Source organism: Oryctolagus cuniculus, chromosome 1 (genome assembly GCF_051225735.1).
Source record: "Oryctolagus cuniculus isolate XC-2025 breed Fujian yellow rabbit chromosome 1, ASM5122573v1, whole genome shotgun sequence".
Lineage (NCBI taxonomy): Eukaryota > Metazoa > Chordata > Mammalia > Lagomorpha > Leporidae > Oryctolagus > Oryctolagus cuniculus.
In genome coordinates this window covers 233,911,857-233,933,205 of record NC_142867.1, presented here as the reverse complement: position 1 = coordinate 233,933,205, position 21,349 = coordinate 233,911,857, and the positions used below count along the sequence as shown (strand labels likewise).

The 21,349-nt window shown below is 60.8% G+C and overlaps 1 protein-coding gene across 1 annotated transcript in view; it reads right to left on the bottom strand.

The window, feature by feature from the left end:
- Nucleotides 1–1,183: 1,183 nt before the first annotated feature.
- LAMC3 (laminin subunit gamma 3) overlaps nucleotides 1,184–21,349 on the bottom strand; it is a 56,045-nt gene continuing 35,879 nt past the window's right edge. The window contains exons 15-28 of the mRNA XM_089321478.1: nucleotides 20,642–20,795; nucleotides 19,590–19,732; nucleotides 18,760–18,938; nucleotides 17,618–17,759; nucleotides 16,662–16,867; nucleotides 16,238–16,314; nucleotides 13,677–13,811; nucleotides 12,512–12,659; nucleotides 11,786–11,935; nucleotides 9,515–9,617; nucleotides 4,030–4,229; nucleotides 3,321–3,467; nucleotides 3,135–3,234; nucleotides 1,184–2,489 (exon numbers count right to left, since the gene is read on the bottom strand). Of these exons, the coding sequence (XP_089177604.1) occupies nucleotides 2,239–2,489; nucleotides 3,135–3,234; nucleotides 3,321–3,467; nucleotides 4,030–4,229; nucleotides 9,515–9,617; nucleotides 11,786–11,935; nucleotides 12,512–12,659; nucleotides 13,677–13,811; nucleotides 16,238–16,314; nucleotides 16,662–16,867; nucleotides 17,618–17,759; nucleotides 18,760–18,938; nucleotides 19,590–19,732; nucleotides 20,642–20,795 (2,135 nt within the window). The 3' untranslated portion in view covers nucleotides 1,184–2,238. The remainder of the gene's footprint in view (nucleotides 2,490–3,134; nucleotides 3,235–3,320; nucleotides 3,468–4,029; nucleotides 4,230–9,514; nucleotides 9,618–11,785; nucleotides 11,936–12,511; nucleotides 12,660–13,676; nucleotides 13,812–16,237; nucleotides 16,315–16,661; nucleotides 16,868–17,617; nucleotides 17,760–18,759; nucleotides 18,939–19,589; nucleotides 19,733–20,641; nucleotides 20,796–21,349) is intronic.

Genomic DNA, 21,349 nt, shown 5'->3' with positions numbered 1-21,349 from the left:
GGTTGGGGCCACATGGGCCACACGATGTCAGGCCTGAGGTATGTCACTGGAATGGACAGGGCCTGTTCAGCCGCCCGGCAGGGATGCTGGGACTGGGCTGTGCTGAGCCCCACGCGCAGGCGTCACCACAGCTGTGTGAGAGAAGCCGGGTGGAGGCAGGCGCCAGACCCTGTCCTGAGGTCTTCGAAGACCCCCCACCCCCACCCCAGCATCTCCTACACCGACCCCAGTCACCAAACTGACCTGGGGCAGCAGCTCCCCATTGTCAGCCTCTCCACCTCCCATGCTGGCAGGCAACAAGTCAGGCACTCCACAGCCCCGTCTAGGGTCTCCCTGGAGCAGCACACCGCTGTCCTCTCACTGCGGGTCTTGGATCCGTTATCCCGGACAGGGGGTTGGGGAACCTGGAAAGCTGGAATCAGTGCAGAGCTTCTAGGTTGTCTCCTGGGAGCAGCTGACCTGATGACGTAAGCCCAGCTGCATTTGGGGGGCGGGGGGTGGGGGCAGCAGGAGTGTCCTCCTTCCACCCAGCACGAGCCAAGCCAAGCAAGCCACTGAGCAAACGAGGGGAGGAGGCGAAGCTGAGACCACGGGGAAGGCGAGGAAGCCAGAGGGGAGACGCCCCATCCTGGCAGCCTCGGGCCCCGGCTGCTGGCCATCTCCGAGGCCCGGCGGCCTCTCCCAGTCCAGGGTTCCAAGAGTCCCTCCCAGCCAGCTTCATGGGGCTTAGGCCGTTATGGCCAAGAGCCCCGACCATGTACTCCATAATCCCACCCACTGGCCCATGCTGGCCAGACTCCCACCCTTCAACCCCAGACTGCTGCCCACCCTACTGGGTGGAACGTCCCCCACTCCAAAGCCCTCCTCCTCCTCGCAGGACACTCACTCGCTTTTGAGTTCATGGTTTCTTGTTTCAGTATCTCTAGCCTGAACCCGAGGTCGGCTGGGGGTCTATCAGTACCCCCCAAGTTCCTCTAACCCCTACACTGCCCAATGAATCCCAACAAGAAGGGGGTGCCTGTGCTCACAGGACCCCAGCAAAGCCCCCCAATGGCAAAGCTGTGGGCTTAGCTTTTGCCCACCACTGTGTGGGAGAGGGACCCCCGGATGTCTCCCCCGCCCACTCACTGGGCACCCACCTGGCCGCCCACCAGCAAGGCAGGATCAAACGCACACCACCTGGCTTGGTGAAGGGCCTTTATTTCCGTGTTAAACAGAAGCCCGTGACAGCGGCAGGGGGAGCCTGGGAAGGGGCTGGACCCGCGGGGGCGCCTGCCTTCCTGGTGCCAAGGCCCCGCTGTCTGCTGGGAGAGGACCCTGGAAAGGGAGGGGCCGGGCCAGGAGGAAATGCCTGGGACGCCTGGGCGGGGGCCTGGCCGCAGGAGGATTCCCGTGCAGGACAGGCTGGAATGGCAGCCCGCCCTTCCAACACCCCCGTGGCCTCCCTCGTGACAGGTGGGGCTGCAGGGCTGGTTCAGCAAGTGTCAATCAAGGGTCAGCGGGGTCAGTGGGGCACACACGTGCTCCTGGAGGCCTGTGAGTCCCCTGGGGCCTGGCTCTTCGGGTGGGTCACAGGCTGAAAGGACAGGGCGCAGTGCAGGTGACTTCTTCAGTGGCTCTGCTGGGGCCTTCCAAGACAATAACAGCCCTGCAGGGAGGGGTGGGACCCCTGGGCCTCCAGCCCTCCTAGGACCTGCCTGTCTTGTCTTCCCGGGTCCCGCTGCTGTGTGAGCTGCTGCCGACGGGGGAGGGGCTTGTGGCAGGACAGAGGCCTGCCGTGGGACTAGCAGCTCCAGCTGCTGCTGAGCCCTCCTCAGAGCTGTGAGGCCGGCCCCATCAGCTTCCCCAGGTGCCCGCCCTGCTCTGGGGCCTGCTCTCCGGGTGTGCACTGCAGGAATTTAGTAGAGCCCTCCCAAGCATCCAGGGGGCCTAGTGCGTGGCTGGCTCTGAACCCCACGGGGGACGGTCACATGCGTGCATGCACGGAGCGACTGGAACATATGTGTGCGTCCTACAGACATGCGCTCACATGTGGCTGTGAGCGGGAACGTGTATGTTAGGGCCCTGGGGTGGGGGTGCACTGAGAGCTGTGCACGCTCTCACTCCTGCTAGCAGGCAGGGAGGCTCGGCATTCTGGGAAGGGAGCGTGAGCATCACACGCAGGTTCCACGCCTGTGGGGAGGCGGCGTGCACATCCCGGGCGGTGCACACCGGGGGAAGTGTGCCGGGGCCTGGGTCTCACTGCAGGCTGGCGCAGCTCTCGGGCAGGCTGAGCAGGATGGCCTCCAAGTTCTGCTTGTCAGCGCGGGCCTCGGCCAGGTCCTTCTCGAAGCCCCGGATCTCCAGTGCCTGCTGCTCCGACTCCTCTTGCAACAGCCGAAGTTTCCTCTGTAGCGCCCCCGGCGCGCCCAGCTGCAGCCTCAGGCGTTCCAGGGCCTGCTGGGTCTCGTTCAGGGCCTGGGCTGGGGTGCCATGGGTGTCCAGCGACCCTGCGGGGTGGGGGGAGGGCAGACAGCCTCAGCAGGAGCCAGCTCAGCCCCCAGCTCAAATCTCCAGGATTCCAACTGCCCGCCACCCACCAGGGGAAGAGGAAGGCCAGGGCCCTGTGTGGGGGAGGTCGGGGTGGGGGGGGCCCAGGCAGCCCCTCGGGCTCAGGTGCAGCCGCGAGGACTTTCCCCACTGGGGTGACCAGGCGCTCTGGAGGCACCGAGGTTTATTCAAAGGGGACTCACTGGGATGGGCACTGGGAACAGCAGCTAAGCTGCCACCTGGGCGCCTGCATCCCCCATCAGAGTGCCTGGGTTCAAGTCCCAGCTCGGATCCCGACTCCTCTTAACGTGCACCCTGGGAGGCAGCAGGTGACGGCTCAAGTACTTGGGTCCCTGCCACCCATGTGGGAGATGCCAGTGGGGTTCACAGCTGCTGCTTTTGGCCCTGCAAACGCTCCTGGCATTTGGAGGGAACCAGCAGATCGGAGCTCTTTGTGTCTCTCTCAACATAAAAAAACTCAAAGTGGACTCACTCCTAGGCACCCCCCCCCCCCCGCCTTGCCCAGGGACCTGAGGGTGAGGACCAGAGACCAAGATGGGAAGCCGTGGAAGGGTGAACAGCGCCCAGCCCTGGGGTCTCCTTACCCAGGCCAGCAAGGAGCTCTGACAGGGCCCTGATGTCCTCCTCCAGCGAGAGGCGTGACTCCCGGATGTGCCGCTCCATCTCGCTCAGCCCGGCACCTGCCTGTGTGGCAGAGGGGGGCGGCTTGAGCAGCTCCCTCCCGGCTGCGCGGGACAGGAGGGCATGGGACGGGGGCTCGGCTCACTGACCTGCTCAGCTTCCTGCAGCTCCCGTCTGCGTGCTGCCGAGGTCAGCACCTGCTGGGTCGCCTGTCGGAGCGTGGCCTGCGTCTGGCTGGCGAGCCGGCTGGCATGGCGCTGGCCCTGTTTCCCTTCCCGCAGCAAGGCCTTGGCGAGCTGCGGGGTGGGTGGCGGCAGGGCGGAGGGCAAGAGTGAGCGAGTCCTTTTGCAGGTAAAGGACTCCCATGGCCAGAAGGCCACCTCCCACTTCGCACATCACATTGCTCGCTCATTCACTCTGCAAATGTGCACTGAATGCAGACAGGGAGCTGGGTGCCATGCAAGAAAGTCCAACAGGGACCATGAGCGACAAAGGTGGGGGTGGGGGGAGTGACACCACCTGGTTAGAATTTGGCCCAGGTTAAAGAAAAGCAGTTGTAGGCAGCAGAGCCAAGCAGGCCCAGGTGTGAGTCCTGCTTATGTGACTCCACCCCTGCACCTGGCCCGGCCTTGCAGTCTTCCGCTGCACTACAGGGAGTGCAGGGGTTAGCAGGGTCACCGATGTGAGGCTCCCAGGTTGAACCAGGGGTCCACTGAGCAACTGGTAAATGTGGAGCCCTAGCACTGGACACGGGAGAGGGGCGGATCTGCAGGGGCAGCGTTTAACCTAAAGAGGGGCAGGGGACAGCTCTCAGCCCCACAGCAGGGAAGCCAATGCCTTCAGGGCCATGGCTCTGACCTTGGCGTTTTCTTTGGCCAACAGCTCGGCTTCTCGGCCCTTCTTCTTGGAGGTAGAGGAGACAGACGCCGCGTTCCCCAGCACCCTCTCCACCTGCTTGGTCTTCTTTGTCACGTCGGCAAGGAGCCTGGCCCTGACCACGCCTGCCTTCCTCTGCAGTGCAGCCTGGTCCTGGGGCCGAGGGAAGCGTGGCCGTGTCCCTGCAAACCCGGCCGGGGCTGTGTCAGGACGCCGGGGCTCGTGCCGCGAGAGCCTGCCAGATGTTCACTGACCAGCCCCAGGCCCTCGGACAACGGAAGTGGGGATTTTAAGTGGGGATTTGCATGAGATCTTATGGGAAAAACCCACGCAACCCACTCAGCTCTGCACGTCGATGTTTTCCCTTTTCCCAGCAAGCTTTGGGACTGCGCATGGTGACGAGCAGGTCAACCGTGAGGCCGTTCCAGCGGAAGACCAGGAGCCACACGTCACCACGGGGTAGGAAGGGAAGCAGAGTGAGATGCACCGGCCATTAGGATAATGGACTGCCGGAGCAGAATGCTCTATTCACCTCTGAGCCCCGAGCAGCCAAGACAGAAAGCGAAACGCTGGGGGTCGGCGCTGTGGCACGGTCGGCTGGTCCTCCACCTGCAGCGCCAGCATCCCATATGGGCACCAGTTCTAGTCCTGGCTGCTCCTCTTCTGATCCAGCTCCCTGCTAACAGCCTAGGACAGCAGTGGAAGATGGCCCAAGTGCGTGGGTCCCTGCACCAGTGGGGGAGGCTGGAGGAGGCTCCTGGCTTCAGATCAGCTTAGCTCTGGCCGTTTCAGTCATTTGGGGAGTGAGCCAATGGATGGAAGACCTTTCTCTCTCTGTCTCTCCTTTTTACTGTCTGTAACTCTACCTCTCAAATAAATAAATAAAAATATTTTTAAAAATGTAAAAAAGGGAAACGTTACAGATCTTACAGGTTTCATTATCTAAGAAAGTAGATCCACTTGGTAAAGAAAGAGACCCCTCAAGCAAAATTCCAAGAGAAATTTATCATGAGGAGGAAAGTCGGCGTTTAAATAGGCTCGAGCCGAGCCGGCGCCGTGGCTCAATAGGCTAATTCTCCGCCTTGCACGCCAGCATACTGGGTTCTAGCCCTGGTCGGGGCGCCGGATTCTGTCACGGTTGCCCCTCTTCCAGGCCAGCTCTCTGCTGTGGCCCGGGAAGGCAGTGGAGGATGGCCCAAGTGCTTGGGGCCTGCACCCCATGGGAGACCAGGAGAAGCACCTGGCTCCTGCCATCGGATCAGCGAGGTGCGCCGGCGGTGAACCAACGGGGAAAGAAGACCTTTCTCTCTGTCTCTCTCTCTCTCTCTCACTGTCCAAAAAAAAAAAAAAAAAAAAATAGGGTCGAGCCTTCTAATCTTCAGAGGCGTAATAGTACAGACTCGTTCCATTTCGTTTGCTTTTTTAAAAAATTAATTTATTTAACAGGTAGAGTTAGACAGTGAGAGAGAGAGACAAAGAGAAAGGTCTTCCTTCCGTTGGTTCACTCCCCTAATGGTTGCTACCGCCGGAGCTGCACCGATCCAAAGCCAGGAGCCAGGTGCTTCTTCCTGGTCTCCCATGTGGGTGCAGGGCCCAAGCACCTGGGCCATCCTGCACTGCACTCCCTGGCCACAGCAGAGAGCTGGACTGGAAGAGGAGCAACCAGGACTAGAACCCGGGGCCCATATGGGATGCCAGCGACGCAGGTGGAGGATTAGCCAAGTGAGCCACGGTGTTGGCCTCTCATTTGCTTCTCATGTATGAACTTGGTGTTTCTCACAGTGCATCCTGGGCAGGCCTAACCCTACACATAGGGTGATCATACATGTTAGGGAGAGAGGTCAATTTAAGTTTAAATAAAGGGCACCAGGCTTCTTCATTACAAAACCTCTCGGGGCCTTTGATCCTCTGATCTGTGCTCCCTAAGCCTCAAGAGGATGCTACAGTGTGAGACGATCCCTAAACCAACTGGAACACAGACCTTCTCCTGTTGGAACCCAAGGCCACGCCTGGGGAAGGCTCCCTGCACAGGCCCGAGGGGCAGGAGGGTTGAAGGATGGGGAAAGAGCCTGGGGCTACAGGTTGGCCCTTGTGCCGATCGCAGAGCAGCAACAGGGAGGCATGCTTCCTTCTGCTACGGGCAAGAGGTGTCCTGTCCTCAGAACCATTCAACAACCAGGTGGGGGAGGGTCACATACAAGGCTGTGAGCGCTCCATGGCTGGAGGCAGGCAGGCAGGCGTCCTGCTGACGTGTGGTCTGCAGCAATGACCCTGAAACCCTGAGGGTCCATCATCACACAGCACTGAGCTTACTCCCCCCTAAATACAGCCACGCCCCATCCAGCGGGTGACCAAGGCTTCAGGCCACTGAGAGAGAGACTCAAAGAACAGCAGGCCCACAGCAGCCCGCCCTCTGGACCCCTGGACCTAGGGTTGCACTACACCTGCCCCAGGCAGTGGGCAGGGCTGGGGAGGGGAGCTACGGAGAAAGCCAAGGCCGGGGGCCGGCAGAGACCTGACTAATGGTCTCGGGCCCATGAGACGCCTGTGGCTCAGGGTGGGTCACTGCCTTACCTGGCCGGTTGGATAGGAGCCACAGCTGGGGGGAGGGACATCACAGAAGCCCACTGCACAGGGAGCACAGAGCTGAGGAACTAACACCAGCTGGCTTCCACTCCAGCTCAGCTCTTGACCAGGGATAGGCAGCCGTCCCTGTCCCTACTCTACCCATCTATAAAACGGGGGCACCGAGCCTCATTTTCCTGAAGCTCAAAAAAGACCTGGGGGTGGGCAGTTGCGATGCCTGCAGCTCACAGCAGGGTGCCTGGGTCTGGGTCGTGGCTCTGCTCCTGTTGGGTGCATCCCGGGAGGCAGCAGGAGACGGCTCAAGTTCCTGCCACCCACGTGGGAGACCTGCACTGGGTTCCTGGCTCCCAGCTTCACCTGGCCCATCCCCAGCTGTTGCAGGTATCTTCGGAGTGAACCAGCAGATAGGGGATCTCTGTTTCTCTGCTTTTCAAATAAATATAATAAATAAAAAATTTTAAAGATTTATTTATTTGAAATGCAGAGTTACAGAGAAAGAGGGAAAAATTGAGAGATCTTCCATCTGCTGGTTCACTCCCCAGATGGCCTCAACAACAGGGGCTGTGCCAGGCCAGAGCCAGGAGCCAGGAGCTTCTTCCAGGTCTCCCACGCGGGTGCAGGGCCCAAGTCCTTGGGCATCTTCCGCTGCTTTCCCAGGCCACAGCAGAGAGCTGGATAGGAAGTGGAGCAGCCAAGACTCAAACCAGTACCCATACGGATGCTGGCATTGCAGATGGTGGCTTAAACTATTGCACCACAATGCCAGCCCCCAATAAATAAAAAAAGACCTGAACCAGGGACTGACATCAAGGCACAGCAGGTTAAGCCACCACCTGTGATGCCAGGATATCCCATATGGGCACCAGTTCAAAACTCAGCTGCTCCACTTCTGATTCACCTCCCTGCTAATGGCCTGGGAAAGTAGTGGAAGATGGCCCAAGTCCTTTGGCCCCTATGACCCATGTGGAAGACCTGGATGGAGTTTCAGGCTCTTAGCTTTGGCTTGGCCAAGCCCTGGCCATTGTGACCATCTAGGAAGTGAACCAGCAGAGGAAAGATCTCTCTCTCTCTCTCTCTCTCTCTCTCTCTCTAACTTTCTGCCTTTTAAATAAACAAATATCGGGGGGGGGGGGGACCTGGATTGGCATCAACCCACATCCCTCCTTTTTTAAAACTTTCATTTACTTATTTTATTTCTTTTTAAAAAAGATTTTATTTACTTGAAAGGCAGAGTTACAGAGGCAGAGAGAGAGAGATGTCTTCCATCCACTGGTTCACTCCCCAAATGGCTGCAATAGGCAGAGCTGAGCCGATCTGAAGCCAGGTGCCAGGAGCTTCTTCTGGGTCTCCCACATGGGTGCAGGGGCCCTAGGACTCCAGCCTTCCTCCACTGCTTTCCCAGGACATAGCAGAGGGCTGGACTGGAAGTGGAGCAGCCGGGACTCGAACCTGCACCCATGTGGGATGCCGGCACTGAAGGCGGTGCTTTACCCTCTACACCACAGCTCTGTCCCTCATATATTTTATTTCAAAGACAGTTTCTCGCTCGCTCGCTCTCTTTCTGTGTGTGGAGAGAAAGAGAGCGAGCAAGTGAGCGAGACAGAAGGAGATCTTGTATCTAATAATTCATCCCCCAATTGCCCCAACAGCCAGGGCTGGGCCAGGCCAAAGCCAGGAGCCTGGAACTCCACCCAAATCTCCCATGTGGGTGGTGGGACTCAAGTACTCGCCCATCATCTGCCGCCTCCAAAGGTGTGCACCAGGGAGCAGCTGGATCAGACGTGGAGAAGCCGGGACTTGAGCAGGCTTCTGACATAGGATGTGGGGATCACCCCCCATGCTCACCCACCCACACCCCCTTTTTTTTTATTTGACAGGTAGAATTATAGACAGTGAGAGAGAGACAGAGAAAGGTCTTCCTTCTGTTGGTTCACTCCCCTAATGGTTGCTACAGCCGGCGCTGCACTAATCTGAAGCCCGGAGCCAGGTGCTTCCTCCCTGTCTCCCATGGGGTGCAGGGCCCAAGCACTTGGGCCATCCTCCACTGCACTCCCGGGCCACAGCAGAGAGCTGGACTGGAAGAGGAGCAACCAGGACTAGTACCTGGCGCCCCAACCGGGACTAGGACCCGGGGTGCTGGCGCCATAGGCGCAGGTGGAGGATTAGCCTAGTGAGCCATGGCGCCGGCCTTTTTTTTTATTTTATTTTTTCTACAGGTAGTTATAGACAGTGAGAGAGAGAGAGACAGAGAGAAAGGTCTTCCTTTTCCGTTGGTTCACCCCCTAAATGGCCGCTATGGCCGGCGTGCTGCGGCCGGTGCGCCACACCAATCCGAAGCCAGGAGCCAGGTGCTTCTCCTGGTCTCCCATGCGGGTGCAGGGCCCAAGCACTTGGGCCATCCTCCACTGCACTCCTGGGCCACAGCAGAGAGCTGGACAGGAAGAGGAGCAACCGGGACTAGAACCCGGGGCCCATATGGGATGCAGGCACCGCAGACAGAGAATTAACCAAGTGAGCCACGGCGCTAGCCCCACACCCCTTCTAAAGAGAAACCCACAGCCCTACTCAGCGCCACAGCAGGGTAGCCTGCTGGGCCCTGGCCAGGGTGTGCCAGGCTAGGGGCTGCAGATTCTCTTCCCACCTGGTCCTGAGCTCTGCCAATGGCCTCCAGACACCAGGGGGTGGAGGGGACAGCCAGGGGCCTGTGAGTGGTGTGTGACACGGGCAGAGACGAGCAGCCAGGGGAGGTCGGGAAGTGGGGGGAGTAGCCGCCTTGGCTAGAGCCCACCTGGCTGCCTCTGTGCCCAGCAGCCAGGCCTGCCTGGCTGAGGCGGGAGCACTCGTGCACCACAGAGCCCAGAGCTCAGCGGGACACACGTACCTTCTAGGTCGGCCAGCAGGGTCCTGGCTCCCATGACAGTCACTGTGGCAGCCTGGACAGATGAGGAAGCCCGGGTCAGGGCGGCTGTGGCCTCCTGGCGCAGCTGCAAAGGAAGGGAGAGGTTGGGCAGCTGGCCTGACAGGTGCACAGCCCAGACGTGAGTCAGGCAGGCACACGCACACGGGGCCCTAAGACATCTCCGTGACTCTGCCGCTTAGTAATGCTACTCAGCAGGAGCACGTGCCCGGCTCATGCTACAAATGTTAAACCCTGGACGCCTCCCAATAGCTCTGAGCCACAGCAGCTCAGAGGAAGAGCGCTAAAGGGGAGACGGACAAGCGGACGCTCACGGTCAGAATGCGGCTGCGTGTCGGCAGCTGTCAATCACAAGTTGGCAGTGTCTCCCCTCCGGCCACTGAACAGGACTGGGTACTTAAAGGATGCCCAAGATGTGGCTCATCCCACAGTGGGATGTTACCCAACCACGCTGCAGCACAGGGGAGCGAGGCTCAGAAGCACGGCGCTGAGGGAGGGCGGCCAGATACGAGTCATGCGAGCTCATTTTTGTGAAACTTTCAGAGAGCGGACAGGTGGTTGCCTGGGGCTGGGGGGAGGGGGAACGGCTGTGGAATGACACAGGCACGTGACAACCGCACAACGCGGGGAAGGCACTGAGTCCTGCTCTTAAGACGGCTCAGGGTATGTGACGTGGATCTCAGTGCCGTGACAATATGAGAAGTGGACAAACCATACGGGTTTGAGAGCCCCCAGATGCTGTCTCAGTCTCGCTCTGCAGGCTCAGCAGGGTGGGCAGGAGGAAGAGGGGGTGGGAGCAGCGTGGGGGGGTGCAGCCGTGACTCTCGGAGGTCGCCTCTCTTCCTGGCGTCCTGGCCCAGGACGAGGGCGCTGGGGCACGGCCGTATCAGTGCCGCGGGGGCGCCAGCACAGCACAGCTCCCCAGTCTGTGGTCTGGCAAAACCACAACCTGGAGGAAATCTGTGTGATGGGCACTTGGGGATGTGGATTCTTGGGGCTCTCTTGCACCCTATCAGTGAGTCTAGTATTATTTCCAAACCAAGTTCTTTTTTTTTTATTTTTATTTTTTTAACAGGCAGAGTGGACAGTGAGAGAGAAAGAGACAGAGAGAAAGGTCTTCCCTTGCTGTTGGTTCACCCTCCAATGGCCGCCGCGGCCGGCGCGCTGCGGCCGGCGCACCGCACTGATCCGATGGCAGGAGCCGCCAGGTACTTATCCTGGTCTCCCATGGGGTGCAGGGCCCAAGCACTTGGGCCATCCTCCACTGCACTCCCTGGCCACAGCAGAGAGCTGGCCTGGAAGAGGGGCGACCGGGACAGAATCCGGCACCCCGACCGGGACTAGAACCCGGTGTGCCGGCGCCGCAAGGTGGAAGATTAGCCTAGTGAGCCGCAGCGCCAGTCCAAACGAAGTTCTTTTTAAAAACTACTTTACAAGGCTCTTTTACACTCGAATGGGTTGGAAACCACAAGATCCAGCTAAATTCACCCTGTAATTCTTCTAGTATTCCCTGACCTTTGAATGTCATCTCCCCTTCGAGATCGTAAATGCCAAACTCGGGTTAAGTGGCTGAGTCCCCACGGCTGCTCAGATCAGTCCTCGCTGAATCTCTGGTGAAGATGCTGATGGAGGAACAAGACCCATCCCGGCTGTAACTGACGCCGAGGAAGGCGGCGGAGCTGTCGCCTGCCTGTCCCCTGGCCCCCATCTGTATTCTCTTCTGGGAAACCAGGGTCCCAGCCTCCACTCGTGCAGTCTCTGAGAACATGTGGGGCTTGGAGGTGGCGTGAGAGAGCGGAAAAGAACTACATCCTGGTGCCGGGGTTGTGACCCAGGGGCCTGCAGCACGGCCGCTCCTTATGGGCGCCAGTTCGAGCCCCAGCTGCTCAACTTCCCATCCGGCTCCATGCAACTGCACCTGGGAAGGTAGCAGGGCTGGCTCCTGAAACCACGTGGGAGACCCGGCTGGAGTCCCAGGCTCCTGGTTTCAGCCCGACCCAGCCCCAGCCATTGTAGCCATTTGACCAGCAGAGGAAGAAAGAGTGTGTGTGTGTATGTGTGTGTGTGTCCCTCTCGCTCTGCAACTCTGCCTTATCATACCAAATAAATAAAGTGAGAAATTTAAAACTGCTGCTTCCTGTCTGCTCTCCCCGCTCCAGCAACCCCCGAGCCCAGATCACCTGCAGGGCAGCCCTGGCTTCTGCAGGTGCCCTGCTCCAGAGGACAAGAGCTGACCTGCACGAGGGGCTCCGTCTTCTGCAGCGCGGCTAGGGCAGTGGCCCGGAGGGCTCGGGTGGCCTTGGTGGCCATGCGTTCTCTCGATGCAACCGTCTTCTCCAGCGACCCCGCTTTCCGGCTCAGGTCCCTGGCCTGGGATTTCTGAGGCTGCAGGGAGATGGGGAGGGGGCAGATCCCCTATTCAGAGAGAAGCACTGGGCGGGGCTGAGGCTGGGGGCCAGCTCCTGGCTGCTGGCCTGGACCCCAAGCCTTGTGCCCCTGCAAACCTGGTGGCCTCCATGCTGTCCTAAGAGACCCCTCCCCAGGTCCATGGTCCTGCAGCTGAAACCCTGGGGCTGGGTTGCTTCAGAAGACAGAATCTTTTGGGCTGAAGCAGAATTGTGTGGGTACCACACAGCATCCAGTTCCCTCGGTGGCAGGAGGAGCTTCCAAAAGCTCAGGGCAAATGCGTGTTGTGATACCAAAAATGGTTGGCACCAGAATAGACGTATCTTTCCATCTGATGTCCTATTAACTTTCTGAAGCCCCCTCATTACCTGGGCCGGCAGCTGCGATGTCACCAACAAACGTTGGCTGGGCCCTGACGCTGCCAGGCTGGCCAGGGGATTATCTCATTTGAATCGACTGCCACAATCGAGCCACGTCTCCTACGTGTGCTGGGCCCCACTGGTCTCCCCAGTGGCTAGGGCCCCCACCCCCACCCCCAAGGTCGGCCCAGCTGACCCGTGATCCAGGGGCAGCCAGTGAGGCCAGACGCGGGGCTACATCTGCGCCAACTTGCTGCATGGCGGCCAGCACCCTCCTAGCTTCGGGCAATGCTTCTGCCACAGCTGTGCCCAACGCTTTCGGGGCCTCCTGGGCCTCCTGGTACCTGAGAGCAGACAGAGGCCAGGATGGCCGTGAAGTAGGGCACCCACGGGCACCTGGAGCCTCTCCCACCTGTCCTGGCAGAGTCGCATGGGTCCCGGCGGCCGGCCTCAGAAAGCAGCCGCTACCCAGAGACTTCCGAACGAAGCAGAAAGGCACCCAAGGGAGCTGGTTCTCTGTCCCAGACCCGCCCCTGCTGGGTGTCCACCGCAGGACCACAGGTTTTGCCGACGTTGGGAAGGAGAGAAATGCCAGGAGACGTGGGGAGCACAGGGGCCCAGGCCCTGTTCTTGGCTTGGCTGTGCCCTTGCTGGTGGCCTTGAGCCTATGGCTCTCCACTAGGACACAGAGACCCTGGAGCTGCAGGGTTGCTGTGGGCTCTTAGCTCAGACGGCCCACGGCTTGGTCATCAACCAATCAGAATGGTTTCCTGAGCTGGCCGGTTGCCTGGTGCCTGTTCTGCCCAGGCCTCCCCGACTATGGGCACCACTGGGGTGGAGACCTCTGGCTTCCTTCCTGCCCCTCACTCTGCTCCGGCAGCCGGCGGCCTTGCCCCCAGGACCGGTCATGTGACCTCACTCCAGCCATGCAACGGGCCCAGGGCTGGGCACCCGGTCCAAACTGAGCCGTTCGGATTCTCTCATTTGGAGAGGTTAGCGTGGGGCCCAGCAAGGCGCTGGTGGGTCCTGCACTGGCCCTGGAGCTGAGAGGACAGAGGCAGAGGAGGCAGCTGCCCTAAATGGGGGCAGGGTGGGGTACCCACGAGCTGCAGGGGAAGACAGAGGTTCTTGCTCTGGGCCGAGCAGTGCCCCCGACCCCCTCCCCCTCACGAGCCACTTCCTGTAATTAACCCCTGGATGGGCCCACTCCAAGCCAGATCATGCAGACCCCCACGTCCTGACCGACCACCCAGAACGGCAGGGCTTGGGGAAGCAGTCCTGTAGTCAGCAGCCTCTGGCCAGGACCCCTGAGCTCCAGGAAGCCAGCTCCACGCTCCTATGTGCACCTGCAGAGGCCTCACCTGTCCTCCAGCTCCCGCTGGGTCTCCAGGGCCAACCTCCTGTCCACCAGACTCGAGAGAAGCACGTAACTGGCGTTGGAGGCCAGGAGGGCCCTCCGAGCAGCAGCTTCGATCTTGGAGGCAGTGTCTCTGTGGCTGCGTGGAAACAACACCCCCTAGACCGTCACCCAGGGCCCACACGGACAGGGCAGGGGCTTGAGTCCAAACCCACACGCCCGGCCACCTGGGCTGCTCGCCGCCCAGGAGGACAGCCACAGGTCAGGACCCCTCTCCTGCTTCTGCCTAGGGAACCCTGACACCCCTGTTCCTGGGGTTTCTAGTGTAAGCTGTTGTCCTGGCTTCTCAGTGTGCACAGGGAGTTCTACAGTCACCCTGACGCACACAGCACGGAAGAGAGAGGGCAAGACAGCCCGGCTTTGCCACTGCCCTGTCACAGTGTCCTTCAGCTCCCGTTTCCTCATCTGGAAAAGGAGTTCCAGTCCTCAGCACAAACCAAAGCGGAAAACGCTGCAGATCCTGTGTCCTCAACATCTTCAGCTGATTTTTCTTTTTTTATATAAGATTTATTTAGAGAGAGGGACAGAAAGAGAGAGGGAGAGACAGAGAGAGAGAGGTCTTCCCTCTGCTGGTTCACTCCCCAAGTGGCCACAACAGCCAGGCCGGAGCCAGGAGCGAGGAGCTCCATCCAGGTCTCCCACGTGGGTGCAGGGGCCCAAGCTCTTGGGCATCTTCCGCTGCTTTCCCAGGCCACAGCAGGGAACTGGATTGGGAAGTGGAGCAGTCCAGAGACGAGCCGGCAGCCACATGGGACGCCGGCACCACAGGGGCTTAACTACGCCACAGTGCCGGCCCCTAAGCTGTTTTGTTTGTTTTTAAGATTTATTTTATTTATTTGAAAGGCAGAGTTAGAGAGAGAGAGACAGAGGCATAGAGAGGAAAACAGAAACATAGAGACAGAGAGAGACAAAAACAGAAATCTTCCATCTGCTTGTTCTCCAAATGGCCGCAATAGCTGGGGCTGGGCCAGGCCAAAGCCAGGAACCAGGAGCTTCATCCAGGGTCCCACATGGGTGCAGGGGCCATCATCCGCTGCTTTCCCAGGCACATCAGCAGGCAGCTGGATCAGAAACAGCAGCTGGGCCAGCGTCCGTATGGGTGCTGGCATTGTAGGTGGCAGCTTAACCCGTTATGTCACAGCGCCAGCCCCCTAAGCGGCTTCTCAAAGACAGGAGGTGACGGAGCGGTCACTGCAGCACAGCAGATTAAGCTGCTCCTCGGGACACCTGCACCCATGTCACAGTGCTGGTTCAAGTCCTGGCCACTTCACTCCTGCACCGGCTTCCCGCTAACGCATCCTGGGAGGCACAAAATGATGGTCCAAGTGCTCGGGCCCTGGGCACCGACACGGGAGACCAGAGTGGAGTTCCGGGCTCCCGGTTTCAGCCTGGCCCAGAGGAGTAAGCCAGCGGACGGAAGGTCTATCACATCTCTCTCTCTCTGCCTTTCAAGTAGATAAAATTTTTTTTTTTTTTTTTTGACGGGCAGAGTGGACAGTGAGAGAGAGAGACAGAGAGAAAGGTCTTCCTTTGCCATTGGTTCACCCTCCAATGGCCACCGCTGCCGGCACGCTGCGGCCGGCACACCATGCTGATCCGATGGCAGGAGCCAGGTACTTACACTGGTCTCCCATGGGGTGCAGGGCCCAAGGACTTGGGCCATCCTCCACTGCACTCCCTGGCCACAGCAGAGAGTTGGCCTGGAAGAGGGGCAACCGGGACAGAATCCGGCGCCCCGACCGGGACTAGAACCCGGTGTGCCGGCGCCGCAAGGCGGAGGATTAGCCTAGTGAGCCGCGGCGCCAGCCCAAAAATATTTCTAAAAATTAGGAAAAAAACACGACAGTACACGACACTACCCAAATGCCCAGCGAAGGCCAATTAGATAAGCAGGGTGTGGTTCCTGCGTGCGCTAGAATGTTCTTCAGTGGGGAAAGGAGTGAAGCGCAGGCCCACGCCGCAGCGTGGGGAAGCCTTGAAGTCAGGAGGCTGAGTGGGCAGAGCTGGACACAAAAGGCCCCTCCTGTGTGACCCCACTGACCCCAAACGCCCGGGGCCGGCAAACGCACAGAGGTGGAACAGGGCCACAGGGGACAGGAGGCCCAGCAGAGATGGCAGTGAGGGTCACTGGGTTTGGGCTTTGTTTGAGGGGTGATGGAATTGTTCTAGATGCGAGGTGGCTCTGAATCCATGCCAAGCTCTGAACTGCACTGCGTGTGGACAGATCTCAGCGCAGCTGCTGGTCAGGAAAACCCTGCAGACGCTCGAGTCTCAGCTGAGCGAGCTTTGCCCTGACATCCCACAGTCTGCTTACAGCCCCTCCCGCCCACGTGGGGACATCTGTCCCCGCCAGGTTGCTCTCACACTCATCTGGTCCCAACTCCTGTGCTGGGGCCTCTGTGGGGCTGACCCTGCCGCTGGAGCCCCCAGGAAAGGGGCTGGACTCCCCAAGGCTGCTCCGATGCGTGGCCAGCCCAGGCCGGGCCCCAGGGACTTGGGGCTTACCTCCGGGCGAGGGCTCGGGCCTCTGTGGCCAGAAGGCTCCAGTTGGTGGGCTGGCTGGGCCCCTCCTGGGGAATCACCTTTAGAGAAAAAGGAGGGAGAGGACACCTGGCTAACACCGGGCAGAGGCAGACGGCACCAGTGGTTGTGTCCTCGCCCAGGGCCGGCCACAGAGTCCACACCCAGCGGGCAGAGGCCCGACACGAGGGGATCCCGCAGCCACCGCCCCCCGCCCCGGACCACACAGCCACCGTCTGTGCGGCCGCGGCTCACACTGGAGCGGCAGAGTGGGCGCTGTGCGATCCCCATCTTGGAGAGAAAGCCGAGCCTCCCCAGACGGGGCAGGTGTGCCCAGGTCACCAGATCAACAGCAAGGCAGGGGCTGGGACCCACACCAGGCTCAGAGGGAGGGAGTGCCCGGGGGTACCAGAGACGTGAGGACGGAGGCCGCGTGGGCAATCTCCTCGTGCGAGGACCCCAGGACCGCCTCCAGGTCGGCCAGCTGGACGCAGGGCTTCCGGGCTCCATCCTGGCCACAGCGCGCGCTTCCGCTCAGCACCCGCAGCCGCGCCTGGGCGGCCTTCACAGCTCCCTTGAGGCCAACCATCTGCTCCAGGAAGGCCTCCTGGGCCCCTGCAGGAAGCCCCCAGCCCAGAGGTCACACAGCAGTGACGCATTCACACCAACACCCTCCTCCCCCAACCCCCAGGGCCTCCATCCGTGCCTCCTCTCCCCTCGGGCACAGCCGAATCCCCTCACTAGCTCTGAGCACCCACCGTGAGTCCCAGGGGCAAAGTCTGCCCATCTTACGGATGCCAAAGCCGAGGCCCAGAGGAGGTAAATCATGACCCAAGCTGTCTGAGCCAAGACAGGCCACTCTGGCATCGGGGACAGCAGTGACCCTCTGCCACCAGTCAGCTCTGCAAGTCACCGCGTGGCTCAGGTGGGGTCGTTTTAAGATGTGGCATCTGGCAGCTCCCTCTTTCCACTGCCAGTCCTGCCAACAGGTGCACAGCTCACCCACCACTGCTGCTCGTGGACACGGCATTACACACGCTAATCCACTCACTTGCAGCGCTCCCTAAATTTCCACGCTCCCCATCGCTTTAGGGACAGTTTCCTTTTCTCTAACTGAGGCTACGGCAGTGAACAAGACGGCGGAGAATCAGAAGATCTCCACCTCTTCAGCACCTGGGACAGTGCCCAACACTGACTTGGGGGTGAGCGAAGACATGAACGGACCCAGCTTACAGGCGGGGAGAGCAGCCGTGGGCCCGACACACAGCAGAGGCGGTCCAGGGGATGACATGTGACCAGACCAAAGGTTCCCTGGGGGCGGATGACCAGCCAGCCCCCTTCACCCGCCTCCTGCTCTCCCCGCACCTTGCAGCAAGGGGCCCCTCTGGTAGACGTCCCCTCGTGGCGACTCTCCCTGCAGAATGTCCAGCGGCCCCCAGGGACTGCCGCAGTCAGACTCCTGCAGCCACCCCTCCATCAAGGTCAGCCTGGCCTTCAGCGTGGCCGCCTGCAGGGGCACAGGGAAAGATGGGCGTGTGTGAGGCTGTGGATGTCTCCTGGGCTTCTTCCTGGCCTGCCCTCCAATCCTGCCCTGGGCCTTGAGGTCAAGGGCACACCCCAGCGCTGAGAACCAAGCCTGGGCCCCCCACCCCGAGCCATCCCTTCCCTTCTCACACCCACAGCACCCACAAAGCCACACTTCTGTGCCCCTGCGTGGCACGGGGGGCCGCCTCCCCCAGGCCTGTCCCCTTAACCATGCCAACGATATCTGCGTTTTCAGAGACGCATTCAGAGCCGGCCCTGGTGCGAGTGCTTGAGTGCTGGCCACGTCCCCATTCGACGCACCTGTGAGACAGGGCCACGGGTCCGAGCCCGGACCTGGATTCCACAGCCCTCAGTGAATGCCCTGAAAACCAGAAGGCTGTCTATCCCAGGGCCAAACCTGACGGGAACTCATTTGGAAGCAAAACCGCCCTGGAAAAGGCTACTCGTAACCTTTCCGGACCCACGTGGCACTCGCCCCATCTGTTCCCTGCAGCCGGCACACGGCCCTGTGCCCACACAGCTGCTCCACTGGTTTCCAGGAAGGGCGTGTAGGCCTGGACTTCTTCCGATTTGGAGCAGGAGGGGGACCTTGAGGCTTCCCAAGGCTGCCTCCTGCCTGGGGCCTGGGGGAGAGGCAGCCCCCCTGGGGAACCCCAGGGCCTGAACTCCTGGCCCCAGCGCCACCCCGTCTCCCTGCTCAGAACTCAACCCGCAGCCCTGCGTGGGCATCACACTTCCTCCCGCCCTCTTCCCAGAGGAGGTGGAACCAGGACAAATGTGAGACCTCGGCCCACAGGGAGAAGAGCCACCTTCCTCCTGTCCACCCTGAGCAGGGGAAGGCAGGGGTGAGGGCTGGGCCAGGCTCGGCATGAGGAGAAGGCGGCTGGTGGGCACTGTGGGTGAGGACAGCCCCCAGGGCCTGGCACGGAGCTGGCACTCACAGGGGCCACAGGCGGGCTCACCTCGTCCTGCACCAGGCCGTAGCAGGATGGGCACTCCTGGCACTGGGTGCCGTCAGCCGTGAGGAAGAAGTTGTCGCGACAGCGGTCACACTTGTAGCCCACGAAGCCAGGTCTGCAAGTGCACGTGCTGTTCTCGTGGCACTGGGCCGAGACGGCACCCAGCGGCGAGCACCTGCAGGCTGGAGGGGTTGGCAGCACGGGTGCTGGGTGCCCTGATGGTCGCCCCTGCACCCTCACCCCTGCAGCTCCCAGAAACCCCCGAGGCAGCCTCAGGTGCACGTTCCTGGGCCCTTCCCCGGAGGGTGTGATCGGAGGGTCGGAGGGGCTGGCTGAGGCTGATCGGTTTAAATGTCCCTGGGATCTGAGGACCAGCCGGGTACAGGAGCCGCCAACTCAGCCCAAACACACAGGCGCAGAAACTGAGGCCCAGAGGGTGGCCTGGTGATCCCGGGCACACCAGAAGGAATCCAGCAGTGGCACCTGGGACGGCGTTCCCAGTTTCCCCTACAGGGCTGGGGAACCTTTTGTCTGCCAAGGGCCATTTGGATATTTATGACATCATTTGCTGGCCTTACAAAATTATCAACTTAAAAACCAGCCCGCTAGAGATTTGTCGAATTCCGAGTCCCCGCCTTCGACTGCCGTGGCAGAGCCAGACCAAGTGATTTCCCCAGCCTCCCACAGCAGCCCCACCTGGCTCCACACCTCCACAGCCTCGCTCCCGGGACCCGCCCTTTGTCTGGCCACGCCCTCTCCCCAGCTACCAGCTTTCCCATTGGATGTAGACCTCAGGCCCCACCTCCAGCCAGCAGAGCACCCCAACTCCTTACCACGGCAGCCCTTGATGGAGAAGCCGAAGAAACCCAGTTGGCATCTGTCGCAGGCCAGGCCTGTGACGCCCGGGCGGCAGGGGCACTGCCCAGTCTCTGGATGGCACTGGTCTTCCTGGGAGCCCAGCGGGTGGCATTTGCAGCTACAACAGGGGGAGGAACCAGGTGTGGGGTAAACTCCTGTGCCAGCTGCGGCTGGCCTGTGCAGACCAGGCTGCCCCACGCCACGCAAGGTGAGCGGCTTCCGTAAGCTGGGCTCTGGGAAGCACGAGAGGCCCAGGGTGCTAGCTAAGTAGTAAAGGGGGAAAAGACCATGGGGACATGCGTGCTGGGAGGACTCTGGCCCTCCGTTGGGAGTCCCCATGCAATTAGCAGAGTGAAGGCTCCGAGGAGGAGCCGGCGCTGTGGCGTAGTGGGCTAATCCTCCACCTGCAGTGCCGGCATCCCATATGGGCACCGGTTCGAGTCCTGGCTGCTCCACTTCTGATCCAGCTCTCTCCTGTGGCCTGAGAAAGCAGTGGAGGATGGCCCAAGTGCTTGGGCCCCTGCATCTGCATGGGAGACCTGGAAGAAACTATTGGCCCTTGGCTTTGGAGCAGCCCAGCTCCGGCCATTGAAGCCATTTAGGGGGTGAACCAGGGGATGGAAGACCTCTCTCTCTGTCTCTCCCTCTGTCTGTAATTCTGCCTCTCAAATCAATAAAATCTTAAAAAAAAAAAAAAAAAAAAGCCTCTGATGAGCCCTGCAGGCAGAAGCCTCCTGGCCTTACTCAGCTCTCCCTGGGGTCTCCACTGTCTGCCAAGACGCCTGCCTACGGGGCTGCCGTGGCCAGAGCGGACACCAGTGACCGGCGGCCCCAGGGAGAGGAGCAGCGTCCACGTCACCTCCCTCAGGGCTGTTCCTGGCCTGCGGCCCGGGCTGCCGGGGCCCTGAGTCCGACGTCAAGGGCCCGTCCCTTTGTCCCCCTTGGCGAAGGGCACAGAGGACGTGGGATGACACACTCCAAACCAGGCCCCTCCCTGGAGGCTCTGCCGCAGCCCTGCCCCACCCACCTCCGGCAGCCGCTCCCGGGCTGGAGGCCGTAGAAGCCAGGGAGGCAGCGGCTGCAGTCTCGTCCAGACACGTGAGGCAGGCAGGGGCACTGGCCGGTCACGGGGTCGCAGGGCGTCCGCGTGCTGACTGAGCCCCCTGGGTTGCAGCTGCAGGCTGGGGTGGGAGTAGAAAAGAGTGGGGGGGGGAATGGCGGCGATGCAGACCGTCCACTCAGTCTCTAGGTACCCGGTAGAGGCTGAGCCGCTGGGGCAGCCCCCGGAGACGAATCATTTTCAGCCCAGATTCCTAACCCCCGGCTGGCAAAAGGATCGGGGACCAGCTCAAGCCTCAGCTCATTTTTGGTGTCCCTGGAGAGGCAGCCCGGGGCCGTGGGGCAGCACGGAAGGTCAGAGACTGCCTGGGTCACCGGCAGGGCCCCGAGTCATGTGACCCCACTCGCCTGTCCATCACGAGGGTGGAGTCTCACCCTCCGCCAGGGCTGTGCTTCTCCAAGGGGCTGCATACAGCAGGAGGTGGGGGCTGGTGCATGGTGCAGAGGGGGAGGCCTCTGTCTACAACGCTGCAGCCCCTGTCAGGGTGCAGGTTCCAGGCCGGCTGCTCTACTTCCCGCCCAGCTCCCTGCTAACGCACCCGGGAAGGCAGCAGAGGACGCACCAAGTGCTTGGGCCCCTGCACCCACATGGGAGACCAGGATGGAGCTCCTGGCT